The sequence below is a fragment of the Montipora capricornis genome, chromosome 2 (genome assembly GCF_036669925.1).
Source record: "Montipora capricornis isolate CH-2021 chromosome 2, ASM3666992v2, whole genome shotgun sequence".
In the NCBI taxonomy this organism is placed as follows: domain Eukaryota; kingdom Metazoa; phylum Cnidaria; class Anthozoa; order Scleractinia; family Acroporidae; genus Montipora; species Montipora capricornis.
The window spans coordinates 1,690,806-1,706,807 of record NC_090884.1 but is presented as its reverse complement, the minus strand read 5'-3'; the positions used below and the strand labels follow the sequence as shown (position 1 = coordinate 1,706,807).

Sequence of the window (16,002 nt, the reverse complement as noted above, 5' to 3'; positions counted from 1 at the left end):
AAAGGCCAGAGAGACAACTTCACTCGTGAACCGCCATGTTTACACAGAGCATTTTAGGTGTCCCAGTCTGCATGAAACCATCTCTCGCCTCTGTCTGAGACAACACCAGACACGCACGGTTCTTACATTACGTTTATGCCTATAAAATCAACTGAAATGTCAATTGCTGGTACAAAAAAAAAAAAACAAACAAACAAAAACCAGGATGTTAATTTTTTTTTGGTAGGCTAGGTATCGAAGAGCCAAAACATTTGCGCATGCGCTGACGGAATGTTTGAACAAGAGACAAAAACGCAGTACCTCCAGACACCGGCGCTGGAGCGTCGTACCAAACGAGTCATCCCGGGATTTCGGCCCGTGCGATCGCTTTTGGACGCAGTTGGCCCTTCGCTGCTTTCTGCTACCGACCTTGCCTCCCGGTACGGCATTGAGGGAGAGATATGTCGGCCCCTAAACCATATGTGACAAATCCCACGCCTACTCACAGCTCCAAACCGCCCTTGTCAATATAGCGTAAGAATTAGATGCCTTATATATTGAAGAGAAAAGTCATTTTATCTGTCATATGGTAAGCACTGGAGTCGCAGATTACAAAGTGTACGCATGCGCCCTCCTAGATGTAACATACATACAGTCATAAGCTTTTTCCGAATAACTACAGGAGCTAATATCTTCCAGACATAACATTTACAGCTAAAATACATAGCATATACAGATACCTACTAAATACATAATATTTAAAGATATATTCATTAAAAAGAAAAGCCGCTGTACAAAGTGCGGCCCTGGATTCTCTTTTAACACCAGTAAACTCATAGGTACGGATAAAATCAAGTAGCGCATTCCGCAACTTAGCTGCTACGTAAGAAAAAAGAGAACTAAGACCATGACTGGTTGTTCCAGGTTTATTGAGGAACAGAATGTAATTTCCGCGAAGATCATGCATAGGAAGGGGACGGGAGAGAAAACGTATTTTTCATATAAGCAGAAAAACCCTTTGTTCAAAAAAAACAAAAAAAAAGCAAAAAAGCAAAAAAACCACATACTTTTATCAAGTAATACGAGGAAATTTTGAAAGCCCAACTTTGTCGCAAATTTTCTGTGATAAAAACTTGTTCAGAAATCCAAAATCTACGTTAACAGCGCACACCAGGCCTACTCCTGAGTGTCTGGCTAGAGATCATTTCCTCTGGCCGCGCTTCAGCCATTCCATGAGGGCCAGTGTCGTGCTTCTTAAGTTGCCTCGCTCATGCCCAAAAAGAATTCTGGGTAATTCTGCCATTCCATGACAAGGGAAGACTCCCGATTCTCATTTCATAGTTTTTTTCATAAGTGTCGGGCCACCCAGTCCTACCAGCAAAATAACGCATCGATTGAAGGTTTTAGCTTTCAAAACTTGCCCGGATTGTGTCAGTAGGTCCTGGGATTCGTCCACAGAAAGGCCAGAGAGACAACTTCACTCGTGAACCGCCATGTTTACAACAGAGCATTTTAGGTGTCCCAGTCTGCATGAAACCATCTCTCGCCTCTGTCTGAGACAACACCAGACACGCACGGTTCTTACATTACGTTTATGCCTATAAAATCAACTGAAATGTCAATTGCTGGTACAAAAAAAAAAAAACAAACAAACAAAAACCAGGATGTTAATTTTTTTTTGGTAGGCTAGGTATCGAAGAGCCAAAACATTTGCGCATGCGCTGACGGAATGTTTGAACAAGAGACAAAAACGCAGTACCTCCAGACACCGGCGCTGGAGCGTCGTACCAAACGAGTCATCCCGGGATTTCGGCCCGTGCGATCGCTTTTGGACGCAGTTGGCCCTTCGCTGCTTTCTGCTACCGACCTTGCCTCCCGGTACGGCATTGAGGGAGAGATATGTCGGCCCCTAAACCATATGTGACAAATCCCACGCCTACTCACAGCTCCAAACCGCCCTTGTCAATATAGCGTAAGAATTAGATGCCTTATATATTGAAGAGAAAAGTCATTTTATCTGTCATATGGTAAGCACTGGAGTCGCAGATTACAAAGTGTACGCATGCGCCCTCCTAGATGTAACATACATACATACAGTCATAAGCTTTTTCCGAATAACTACAGGAGCTAATATCTTCCAGACATAACATTTACAGCTAAAATACATAGCATATACAGATACCTACTAAATACATAATATTTAAAGATATATTCATTAAAAAGAAAAGCCGCTGTACAAAGTGCGGCCCTGGATTCTCTTTTAACACCAGTAAACTCATAGGTACGGATAAAATCAAGTAGCGCATTCCGCAACTTAGCTGCTACGTAAGAAAAAAGAGAACTAAGACCATGACTGGTTGTTCCAGGTTTATTGAGGAACAGAATGTAATTTCCGCGAAGATCATGCATAGGAAGGGGACGGGAGAGAAAACGTATTTTTCATATAAGCAGAAAAACCCTTTGTTCAAAAAAAAAAAAAAAAGCAAAAAAAGCAAAAAAACCACATACTTTTATCAAGTAATACGAGGAAATTTTGAAAGCCCAACTTTGTCGCAAATTTTCTGTGATAAAAACTTGTTCAGAAATCCAAAATCTACGTTAACAGCGCACACCAGGCCTACTCCTGAGTGTCTGGCTAGAGATCATTTCCTCTGGCCGCGCTTCAGCCATTCCATGAGGGCCAGTGTCGTGCTTCTTAAGTTGCCTCGCTCATGCCCAAAAAGAATTCTGGGTAATTCTGCCATTCCATGACAAGGGAAGACTCCCGATTCTCATTTCATAGTTTTTTTCATAAGTGTCGGGCCACCCAGTCCTACCAGCAAAATAAGGCCTCGATTGAAGGTTTCAGCTTTCAAAACTTGCCCACATTGTGTCAGTAGGTCCTGGGATTCGTCTACAGAAAGGCCAGAGAGACAACTTCACTCGTGAACCGCCATGTTTACAACAGAGCATTTTAGGTGTCCCAGTCTGCATGAAACCATCTCTCGCCTCTGTCTGAGACAACACCAGACACGCACGTTTATTACATTACGTTTATGCCTATAAAATCAACTGAAATGTCAATTGCTGGTACAAAAAAAAAAAAAAAAAAGCCAGGATGTTAATTTTTTTTGGTAGGCTAGATATCGAAGAGCCAGAACATTTGCGCATGCGCTAACGGAATGTTTGAACAAGAGAGAAAAACGCAGTACCTCCAGACACCGGCGCTGGAGCGTCGTACCAAACGAGTCATCCCGGGATTTCGGCCCGTGCGATCGCTTTTGTACGCAGTTGGCCCTTCGCTGCTTTCTGCTACCGACCTTGCCTCCCGGTACGGCATTGAGGGAGAGATATTTCGGCCCCTAAACCATATGTGACAAATCCCACGCCTACTCACAGCTCCAAACCGCCCTTGTCAATATAGCGTAAGAATTAGATGCCTTATATATTGAAGAGAAAAGTCATTTTATCTGTCATATGGTAAGCACTGGAGTCGCAGATTACAAAGTGTACGCATGCGCCCTCCTAGATGTAACATACATACATACAGTCATAAGCTTTTTCCGAATAACTACAGGAGCTAATATCTTCCAGACATAACATTTACAGCTAAAATACATAGCATATACAGATACCTACTAAATACATAATATTTAAAGATATATTCATTAAAAAGAAAAGCCGCTGTACAAAGTGCGGCCCTGGATTCTCTTTTAACACCAGTAAACTCATAGGTACGGATAAAATCAAGTAGCGCATTCCGCAACTTAGCTGCTACGTAAGAAAAAAGAGAACTAAGACCATGACTGGTTGTTCCAGGTTTATTGAGGAACAGAATGTAATTTCCGCGAAGATCATGCATAGGAAGGGGACGGGAGAGAAAACGTATTTTTCATATAAGCAGAAAAACCCTTTGTTCAAAAAAAAAAAAAAAAGCAAAAAAAAGCAAAAAAACCACATACTTTTATCAAGTAATACGAGGAAATTTTGAAAGCCCAACTTTTTCGCAAATTTTCTGTGATAAAAACTTGTTCAGAAATCCAAAATCTACGTTAACAGCGCACACCAGGCCTACTCCTGAGTGTCTGGCTAGAGATCATTTCCTCTGGCCGCGCTTCAGCCATTCCATGAGGGCCAGTGTCGTGCTTCTTAAGTTGCCTCGCTCATGCCCAAAAAGAATTCTGGGTAATTCTGCCATTTCATGACAAGGGAAGATTCCCGATTGTCATTTTTTGTTTTTTTCATAAGTGTTGGGCCACCCAGTCCTACCAGCAAAATAACGCATCGATTGAGGGTTTTAGCTTTCAAAACTTGCCCGGATTGTGTCAGTAGGTCCTGGGATTCGTCCACAGAAAGGCCAGAGAGACAACTTCACTCGTGAACCGCCATGATTTAGGCGTCCCAGTCTGCATGAAATCATCTCTCGCCTCTGTTTTCTTTCAAAGGCTTGCCTTTACCCACATTCTAGCTTAATGATGCCAGCCTGGTGGCTTCTGTAGACGAAAGTGGCCTGAAAAGGCAATTATAAAATGATTACCTACCACATTTGAGCCAACTCGCTCGCTCGTTGTCGGAACTTAAACGGATGACATTTGTCACGTGATGCTCTAACATTTCACTGAGGTAAGTACTTCATGTATATCTTATTCTTATGTATTTAAATATAAGGTGTTTATAGAGTATTTGATAATTGGCCCTATATACCCTATATAAGGGTATACATGGGTATATAGGGGTATAAAAGGGTATACATGAGTATGCAGGGGTATGTAAGGGTTTACATGGGTATATATGGGTATATAAGGGTATATATGGGTATATAGGGGTAGATAAGGGTATATAAGGGTATACAAGGGTATAAAGGGGGTAGTTTCTAAAGAAACTGTGGTGCTGCGTCGGTGGGGTAGTAGTATACAAAAATTTGGTTTTATCAACGGAGTTGATAATGTAAATTGGCCACCGTACCGATTCGCTCTGACTAAGGGCTAACGCTCGAAACGTCAGCTTTTAGAATCTCTGTACGGTGGCCAATTTACATTATCAACTCCGTTGATAAAACCAATTTTTGTATACAAGGGTATACGTGGGTATATTAGGGTATACAAGGGTATATAGGGCTTATTATTTAAAGACACTATAATAGAGCGAGTTTCAATCGAGTGTCGTAAAACCAAAACCAAAGTAATTACTTTCGTGTTTGGCCAATCAAAAAGGACGGAGACAATCCAATAAACCAATCAAAACTCGAAGTAATACACGCAGCGACCGCAGCCGACACAAAGCGCGGGAAATGTGCTCGCTCGACGGCGCGAGCCACTATTAGTTTTAGTTTCACTTCTGATTGGTTGAAAAAGTGGCGCAAGAACTTTGAATCAATCACTGAGTGAAGGAATGAAAAACCAAAGAAATTCGCTAATTACTTTCCACACAATTCCACACTCAATTGAAAACCGTTCTATACGCGTGGAAACTGGAAATCCATTATAATTTAAATACACTATAATATGGGATACATGAAGTACATAGGCAATGACATTGTTGTTATGAGGTATAGGGTAAAGTCAAAATGACAGACCGAGCTAAAATGTCCTTTTCTGTAGTTATGGATAAACTCGAAGAGCTGTATTTTGTAGCATCAAATAGCAATTGTTTTAAAGAAATTTACGAACAAGGACTAATCAATTTCTTAAGGGATCTAAGCGTTCAACAAAACAGGAATTTGGATTTTGAGTTGTTGGCATTGACTGTGGTCCAGAAATTGTACCAAAGCCTTGATACAGTTCATTGCCAATACTTGAGGACCATTACCGATGTTCTTATCGTGGAAGACTCTCTATTGGTCAAGTTGTTGAAATATTTGGGTCACAAAAACCAACATGTCGTGTTTTCTGCTGCTAAAGCAATTACAGTAATTTTGCAAAGACTCCCCAAACGTACAACTGGTGTAGAATGGACAAGAGCGCTGTTTGATTTCATTTTAACAGGGAACGAATTCGACAACCGTTGGAGCAGCCTTTATGCAATGGAAATATTAAGAAAGCTTCTCAAAGTTTCCAGGGCCAACCATAAGAGAAGAGAACATTCCGGTATTTCCCAATGTTACGAAAGACAGCAAGAATCACATTGCCAACATAATGTACAGGATGTACAGAGTGGCACAATTCCAAGAAACGAATTGGCGGAGTTACTTTTAGATAGCTTAAATTTACAGCATGTTTTTTTCCAGTATGTTCCATTTCTTGTACGACCAAATGGAGTCTATTCTTTTGTGAAATTATGTCAGGATAATAGTACTGCTTATGATATTGTTGTGTTCCAGGCCAGTCTTAAACTTGGTGAAGCAATTCATGATCAAGAAAATAACATTGTGAAGCAAGACACCATCAGTGGAAAAAGAGAAAATAATTTTGTTGCTTTCCTGCGCTTTGTTGTGGAGGTTGTCAAACATGTTCATGTCAGAGAAACGTATGGTCCTTGTGGTAAAGATTGTGATGATGAATTGTCTACAAGAGGTTCTCTCAGCTCTAAATTACAACAAAACAATGAGGAAGTGATGACTGAATCTAGCAGTAATTTGAAAAGTCAAGAGGTCTTTCATTTCAAAGATCAAGCTGAGAAAACAGGATGCCTGGGGATTAAAAACTCCACTATCAACCAACTTTGCACAGTCGTAGCAATTTTAATTCAATATCTTCATTGTCATAGACTGCCATCCCCAATTTTTAAGAAGATCCTGGAAGTTGTGAAGCAAGTACAATCTCTGCCAAGGTTGTCTTTGTTTTATCGTAAATCTGAGTGTGCAAAATTTGAAAAGATTCAAAGAATTTCTGCTGTCTCCTTTCTTTGTCTTTTTGAATGTTGCTTCCTCAATAAACTACCAAAATGCTCTGGATATGAAGGATTCTGTGGAACAGAAATAATGTCATTCTCAAATCATAATGCACACCAACATGCACAACGTACAGATGTTGTTGCACTGCGAACAGCTTCCCTTGCTTTCATTAAGTCATGTTTTGTTGGGCTGAAGGCAGTCTCCAAAAGGGAAGGTATGTTTGAAAGATGTTTGTTTTGTAACACTAATCTGCAAAAGAAACCTGTTTCCTGGCCTGTTGAGGAAGTTACACTTATTTTTGAGTTCTTTTCTTTAACTGCCATCCCACCCACCATGACATTGACATAATGTTTAAAAAATGAGCAGCAGTGTTTTATCGGGATTTAAAAACATGAGGTGTAGCCAAGTGTTTTTAGACCCAATAAAATATTTGCTGTGAGTTTTTTTAACAGCTTCAAAAACATTCCACAAAAAGCGTGTCCCTCTGGACTCAGAACAATGATCTCAATCGTGAGAGGAGAATATTAGCATATCAGAAGAACAAGCTATGTCTTATTACAGGGCTCAAAGTTTATTTTTGGCTTTGGGAGCACTTGTGCTACCAAGTGTATATTTCTAGGCGCACAGCAGAAAATGTTAGGAGCACAGCTTAAAATACTGGGAGCACCTGTTCTAACAGAAAAGGAGAACTTAAGACATTATTGCGTCACTTTCAGTTTTTTATTTTGACTTACTTTTCGTTTGAGACTGTGTCTGTGTTTCGTATTCGAAAGTAATTAGCGAATTGCTTTGGTTTTGCATTACTTAACTCAGTGCAACAATTCCTTCTCTGAATCCCCCTCTAGCTACTCGAATTCGTTTAGCTCTGCTCTTTCAAATTTGTGAGACAAGAAATATAACTGATAGAAACCGATGTTTCAGTGCATCTAGCACCATTATCAATATTACATTAGGATAAAAATGCGGTTTGTGAAAAGGATAAGTTGAAGCGCATTTGCATAAAAGAGTGCCAAGCTAATTACAGGAATACTTTAGCACGAAGAGAATCCGACTGTACATTCAATGCTGGGTTAAGATGTTGAATACACAGCATTTCATTAACAAGGCAGTCAAATTTGTTTGTGCATTTCTTGATTACATTGAAGCATGCTAAGAAATTGTTCGGAAGAGCAACTGCAGCATCCTGATCTTTATAGGGGATAACTATCCAGATGGCGTCATCGGTATGCTGTTTAGGCTGGTCCACTGCCACTCTCGAGGTGATAAACCTGTTGATGACGGAATCAATAAGGTGATTCGGATACCTCAGCTTACTGAAAACCTCTCTCACATTCTTCTGAAAAATGCGCCCAAGATGACGATAACCGGTGCACGCAATCAAGCATGGTGACAAACAAGCCATGCTTGTAGCGGCTGTCCACATGGCTATGAAAGTGCAGGAGTAGCCCTGTGTTTGTCGGCTTAACTTAAACCTTTGTTTTAACACATGGCGCGCGATTTAAAAGCTGCACCCCAAGGAAAGGGTGCGTCCCATTTTTCTCTACCTCCATAGTAAGGCTCACGGCGCTATGGGCATGGTTCAGGGCATGGTTCAGGGTATCCAAAAAACAGGGTATCCATCGGTCTGTTCGTATAGGGCCCCATTGAACTGAAACAGCTGCCCCTTTGTAGCAACATGTCGAAGATCAACAAGATCAGTTCTAGTCAAGTTTAGATCATAGGTGTCGTTGAACCAGTTGTTTTCGAAGGCTTTGCGTGCCAGGATGTCAAGCAATTCATGTGCTCTATTGAAGGGTCCCTAAAAAGAATTTTCCCACCGCTACGTAGACGACACTCTAACCACGCCCATAGCACCGCTCCCTTTCCTTGGGGTGCAGCTTTTAAATCGCGTGCCATGTGTTGAAACAAAGGTTTACATTAAGCCGACAAACACAGGGCTACTCCTGCACTATCATAGCCATGTGGACAACCTCTACAAGCATGGCTTGCTTGTCACCATGCTTGATCGTGCGCACCGGCAATCATCATCTTGGGCACATTTTTCAGAAGAGTGTGAACGTCTGAGAGAAGTTTTCCGTAAGCTGAGGTTTATCACCTCGAGAGTGGCAGTGGACCAGCCTAAACAGCATACCGATGATGCCATCTGGATAGTTATCCCCTATAAAGATCAGGATGCTGCAGTGTCTGTCAAACGACAACTTAGAGTTCTTAGCAGCAAGATCCAAAAGACCATTCAACCCTTGTTTACTAGCCGCAAGCTTAAACAAGATCTAAGCCTGCGTGAGCCCAAGCCTAACATCGTAACCCAGCAATGCGTTTTTCATTTATTCAAGTGTGACCTGTGCGATGCAGATTATGTCGAGTACACAAAGGGCCACCTTCACACATGCATTGAGGGACACCGTCAAAAGGCGTCATCTATTTACAGGCATTATTGCAAAGAACATAACACTGCTGTTCCGAACAATAATATTTCTTAGCACACTTCAATGTAATCAAGAAATGCACAAACAAATTTGACTGCCTTGTTAATGAAATGCTGTGTATTCAACATCTTAAACCAGTATTGAATGTACAGTTGGATTCTCTTCATGCTAAAGTATTCATGTAATTAGCTTGGCACTCTTTTATGCAAATTTGCTTCAACCTTGATAATGGCGCAAGATGCACCGAAAAGTTGGTTTATATCACTTATATTTCTTGTCTCATGTATTTCCAAATCGTTTCTTATAAGTCATGCTGTATTTGAGCTTTCAAGGTGCATGAGTGCGATCTCACATGATTTTTTAGACGCACAACCAAAAATTTAGTCGCATGTGCAACCATTTGGTCGTTGACTTTGAGCTCTGTATTAGTATTCTTTATATCAATTATACTAATGAGGAGTGGATATAAAGCTCATAAACGTGACGTATTAGTGGTGTTTTGATAGGCTGTTAGGTCATGAATTATTAATGAGTTTTTGAAGGATTGATAAGCCTAGTGCATAAGAAACCACGTCTGCCAAAAGCATGCACTGTAGCTCCCTACCTTGATAGACTGATTAAAAAAGTAAACAGTATTTTTAATGCAGCTTCCCCAATAATAGTATTAGAGGGAGACTACCCACAAGGCATCTGAAGAGTCTTGCTGAGGTCAGTTTGTGCTTTATGCTTTATCCAACTAATAATCAGCTTTCTTTTTTTTTTAATTAGATACTCATCTCTTACCAGAAATACTAGTAAATCCTTGTAAAAGCTATTACTCATTCATGAGAAATACAGAGAAATGCAGTGTTAAGATTACATTAATACATGTCAAGTCCCAATACAATAATGATTCAAATTTTACCCATAAAGTATTAATAATGATAATGAAAGTATTAGTTTTCGTTGCTGTAAATTACAGAATGATTGTACTGTTTTTAGACATGGAACATAATTTTTTTGTAATATGCTGTTCTTTAATTCTTCCAGGTTCATCATTTTTTGAGCAATTAGTCCTTACCTGCCTTACTTCATGGTGTGTTCACATTGTTTCTCTTGGTCATGACATAATGTGTACCACCAATGTCACCACCATTCAATATTCCAGTCCAAGCAAGTTTTGTTCCTTGTTGGTGGTACTTTTCTGTGATCAAGATGATGAGCTTGTTGAAGTTTTACTGTTACTTCTGCTTCTTCACCAAGGAATGCATAGGTAAGTTGTAAAGTAATGGTCATGGATGATGACAAAAATGAGCCGTGGAAAGAGGGAGCTAAAATGTTTAAATTATTAGCCAATATTACAAACTCACTGTCATTGTACCCCTAAGGTTATGCATCATGAGACTCTAAAAGAGTTAAGAGTTTTTGACCTCCTAGTCCTCAAAATGTCGTTGCTCTGTAATGCTAATAAGGTATGGAGAATCTCTCTGATCTGGGACAAGCCTTAGACAACCTTCAAGTATAAAGACTGCACCTCAAATTTACAGCATTATGTATATTTATTACTCCAGTATGTTCCATTTCTCGTTCAACCAAATGGAATATATTGTTTTGGGAAATCATGTCAGTATAATTTTGTTGTGTTCCAAATGAATCTTGAAAGAGGAGGCCATTTTTGCACTGGGAGTAGGATACAAAGAAAAACTGCTTGAGACGAGTGATGAGGTAGTTCATCACCATTGCATTCCAGAGCATTGGTTGACATTCACTCTGCTCCTGCATCACTACAACCCTTTTTGACATTTACATATTTTAGAAATAGGCCCACATACTGTTGTTCAGGCCTAGCTAGATACAAAAATTTGAATGTAGCTTTAAAAGTTACAAAGACCCCAAATACTTATTTCTTCAAACCCGGGTAGCATCAGACATAGTCTGATTGTCAGCATGGTTGCAACAGAGTTGGTACTAACTAGTTATACAGAGTTAAGTTAGCATTGAATCATGGGATCAGGTTCACACATAACCCAGATAAGTATTAACCCAGCTTCAAGGAACATAGTCTTTGGTAAAGAAATGTGGACGAAAATTAATGGTCTTTAGAAACACAAATATTCAGATTGAAAATCAGGTCTACATATACAGCGCCACGCCTCCTTTGTTTTTGTTAATTTCTGTTTATTTCTCCAGGGATATCTCTCGCAGTGAAACTGTAACAAACCTTCAAGACCAGTTAAACCCACATTTGCTGTTCTTTAAGTTTGTGCAATCCATCGAGTTCGATCACTCTGTTCTTCTTGATCTCCTGATTTCGTCAGAGACGCGATTTCTGGAGTATATTGTTCACTATCTCCACTTTGTGATTGATGATTGGAAGTGGTTTAGCCACTGCGTGGTAACTTTTGAACAGGAACAAATCAGTAGTGAAGCTGTAAAACCTACTTGGAATGACGTACGCACAGACTTAGCATATGCGTTGAATAAGTATGCATTTCCTCCCGATAAAAGTGCTCAGTTTTATAGCCAAGAATTAAACCCGAAAGAGGCAGTATCTGAGATTCAGGAGGAAAAACTAGTTGAACAAGAGAAAGGCGTTTGGAAGAACGAGGAATTTGACAGCATTGAAACTTTGTCATCAGTCATTTTCGAAAGGAATTGGAAAAGTGACTGCCATTCAGAGTCAGCCTGTGTGCAGCTGCGGTCGCGTAGCTTTGATAAATTGCGTAGTCATCCAGAATGCAACTCTCTAAAAATGGACCACGTAGGGAAGACAAGAAATAGCTTGGAGAGCATTTCTGTCCTTTACTCTTCAAGCGATGAGTCGGACAATGGAATTGAAGATAATATCAATGTTTGTCATGACAGTACCGAGACAGTTTGTTTGTCTCACAATTTAGAGAATATGATGACAATGTTAATCAGACTAAGGATAGCTGTGGTACGTTTGTCAAGTGGCGGGCATTTCCCGTATGACGCATCACCATTAATATCACTTATTGAAACAGTGGAGAAATATTACGATGACTGTTGATCTTCACATCGCAAACACCAACCAATGGTTAAAGAAAGCAGCGATAGAGAAAATTTCTGGTCGTTTTTTTCTTTACGCTTCCAATGATTGTGTTATTTTCCTCAACTCATCGAGAGAGTAGGACGACATAGCGAAGGCCCCTGTAGTTAAAAACCTGCTGTCCACTCGATGAATCACTTTAAGGCTGCTGAAAAACGCCAACAAAGCCAAATGAGTTAACAAGAAGACTGTGATTTATTTAGTAGATATCTCCATTTACGCTTCGAACAACTGAAGCCAGGGGCTCGTTTCTCGAAAATACCCAAACTTCACGGGCCTTTTTTGGGTGTCCCAATTCTCTTAGTATCTTGAGAGCGAAGAGGTTTTACTTAAATTCGTCAAACTTCTCAATGTTTTAGCTTTTTGTTATCTTGAAAACACGTTAAAAGACCAGATCATCAAAACAAGTGGATAGCAATTTCGCAAATGGCTCTTCGGGGCTTTCCAGAAAAGGGCACGAAGATTGAAAAAGAGCACGAATTTTAGGGGCGCACATTAGGGACTTAAAAATCTACATCGCGTTCGTCAACGAGAACGCCGCAAAACAATAATATTATTGGTTAAAGAAGGGGAAAAGACTATAGTTTTGCGGTATTCTGCTTAATAATGACGCGAAATCACCAAATTTTAGGTTTTAACGACAACGTGGGCATACAAATGTAAACCTTTCATTTTTTTCACTCTGAAACGGCTCGTTCCAATTGATTCTTAGGATACTTTGCCCACATTGTACGACGCGAGCGAGACGGGATAATAGGGAAAACTCACTATTGCGCAGTCTTGTAATTTGAGGTGAGGTTTTCGTCGACCTCATCAAGGTCTTAAGATAGGGATTAGAGAGGGAAGACCTTAGACAGTAATGACTAGAACGAGGTTGCTGACCAGCGGTTTTCGTTAAAACAATGGTTTGCTGGGGTGCAAATCTTTGGGTCTTCAGCAACATGTGAAGGGGGCTACTCACATCCATGGTCACACACTGGATCTGATTGTAACTCGCCAATCGCAATCTGTGATCTCTATGCCACAAGTAGACCGTTTATTTTCAGACCACTTTGCTGTTACCTGCAGTCTTCAAATGCCTAAGCCGGCCACTTCCGTTAAGAAACATAACTACAGAAATCTTAAAGCTGTTAACATCGATCAACTAAGAAAAGATCTTAGAGACTCTGAATTGTGTACTAACCCCCCTAGCTCCCTTGATGTGATGATTGGCTGTTATAACACTACTCTTACGGACATCCTGAACCGTCACGCCCCTCTTAAAACTAGGACTGTAACTGTAAGGCGACGCCTACCATGGTTTAATGAGGATATAAGAGAAGCCAAGAGAGCTAGGCGCAGGGCTGAGAAGCGCTAGAGAAGGACGAGGTCTTCATCAGACTTTGAATGCTATAAGAAATGCAGGAACCGTGTTACCTATTTATTGAATAACGCCCGCACGGCGTTCTATGGTAAACTTTTCAGCGCTACGAAGAGGTTACTGAGGCAGCCACGTGACGATGAATATTTACTGGCTAACGCTATGGGGAATTTCTTTGTCAAGAAGGTATCTGATATTCGGTTGGATCTTGATGTTGCTGCACGAGGTTCTTCTGGGTCCTCAAAATATGACTTTGATCGTCCTGTGAGAGAATCATTCAGCGAGTTTAAGCTTTTAAATGATGATGACGTCCTAGAGCTGGTGAAGAAATGTGCTAAGAAGCACTGCGCTTTGGACCCAATGCCAACTCCAATGGTGGTGGAGTGTATGGATGTGCTTCTGCCTATAATTAAACAGATGATCAATCAGTCTCTCGAGACTGCCTCTTTTCCTGATTCATGGAAGGAAGCCATAGTAAATCCCCTGCTCAAGAGACATGGCCTCGATCTTCTGTATAAAAACTATCGCCCAGTTAGTAATCTTTCTTATGTGTCTAAATTAACAGAACGCTCGGTATTAGATCAGCTGCTTTTGCATATGTCTTCCAACGGTCTCTATCCTGTTTTGCAGTCGTCGTACAGGCAACATCATAGTACTGAGACTGCTCTTTTAAAGGTAAAGAATGATATTCTTATGAATATGAACAAAGGTCATGTAACTTTGCTGGTTCTTTTAGATCTAAGCGCGGCCTTCGATACCGTTGATCACGGTATTTTGATCACGAGTCTTCAGTCAAGGTTTGGCGTCTCGGGTCAAGTCTTGGAATGGTTCTCAGGATACTTAAGGAACAGAAGTCAACGCATCTCGGTCAATGGGACTCTCTGACCGTTTTTTCTTGCAGTATGGTGTTCCTCAGGGATCTTGTCTTGGTCCTGTTTTGTCCATCATTTACGCATCCAAGCTTTTTGAGATTGTAAAAGCACATCTACCTGACGTTCATTGCTATGTGGATGACTCTCAGCTTTATCTTTCATTTAAACCTGATTCACAAGCAAGTCGGGATGAGGCAGTTATGGCAATGCAACAATTTTAAGAATATGTTAAAAACGCATTTTTTTTTAGGCTCGCTTTTATACTTACGATTTAATAGGAATTAATTTTTAATTATCCAAATATTTGCATTTAGCTATATTATCTAGTTTTTTAATTTTTATTTATCTATTTTATTGTAGGTTTCATTTTATATTGTTGTGCTTTTTAGTTTTTTAATCATAGTAATGCACAGGTGATCATATATTCATGTAATCTGCGCAATATAAATGTAAATTATTATTATTATGGTGCTCAGTCTCGCGGGCTCAGAAAACCTGGTTGTGGCATCACGTTTACGTGAAACGCGAATGGCAACAGTGACCACGTGACCATGATTTTCCCTCTATTTTGTACGTTTGCCGGCTTCCGATTGCCGTGTCTACGTGAAAGTAGGCATTTTCGCGTTTGTCGTATACGTGAAATTTCCTTCTACATAAGCAGTTGTTTGCGGAAAAAAAAAGTACCCCAAAACCATTTTCCGGTATTTATGCCAAAGGAGGAAAAACTAAGTTTCATGGTTACAGATAGACTGACTCCTTGCCTCAATTTTCTTCATGAACTCACGTTGACTCTCTGTTGAGCGACAAAAACAGCTTCATCGAAACTCTCATAATTTGACGGGTAAGGATTTTCATTTTATATGGCGCCTTTTTTCTACAAACAATGTTTGAAAAGACTCCGAGTTTTGTTTTTGCTTTTTAAATAACCAAATACTCGAGTTGCCGTGGGTCACGCGAACCTAAAGTCACAATCTTCTCTCTATTTTACGTGAGCATCACGTTTGAGGCAAACGTCGGTCTAAAATTTGCGTTTTGCCATAAATGGAAGAAACTCGTTTGACATGAGCTCATTTCTTGCGTGTTAGCAGCAGGTATCAAAGTAACTTTTCAAAAGAGGGAGACGAGTTAGAAGAACATAATTTTCATGCTTTTATGACAAGTAGCAGCCCACTTTTTCGCGTTTGCTGTTTCACGTGAACGCCGTCCTTAATCTCTTCTATCTAAGCGGTGGCAACGGCCGCGAAAAACGTCATTTAATAGTGCTGGTTTATGTTTCTTAAAGTGTTTCGTGATTATTGCGGTTTGTTCAACTTCCGCAAACTATCCAAACTATCCAGGAACTGAATTAGGAGGAACAGTGTTGAAACTTTGTAAGAAAGAAAATCAAAGATTTGTCCTTGTGCGCTCGCGTCTTCCTTAGAACTTGAAATTTGGTCATTTCACGTTGCAGATTGGCAGAGAATAGGAAAGAAATGTACAACTTTTAAAGCGCTCGTTGTCTTGCT

General features: G+C 40.2%; 1 protein-coding gene across 1 annotated transcript in view; it reads left to right on the top strand.

The window, feature by feature from the left end:
• Positions 1 to 5,486: 5,486 nt before the first annotated feature.
• The window catches only part of LOC138038377 (uncharacterized), a 10,518-nt gene continuing 2 nt past the window's right edge, over positions 5,487 to 16,002 (top strand). The window contains exons 1-3 of the mRNA XM_068884195.1: positions 5,487 to 7,004; positions 10,246 to 10,468; positions 11,386 to 16,002. The exon at positions 11,386 to 16,002 is cut by the window's right edge and continues 2 nt beyond it. Coding sequence (XP_068740296.1) covers positions 5,525 to 7,004; positions 10,246 to 10,468; positions 11,386 to 12,226 — 2,544 coding nt within the window. The 5' untranslated portion in view covers positions 5,487 to 5,524 and the 3' untranslated portion in view covers positions 12,227 to 16,002. The remainder of the gene's footprint in view (positions 7,005 to 10,245; positions 10,469 to 11,385) is intronic.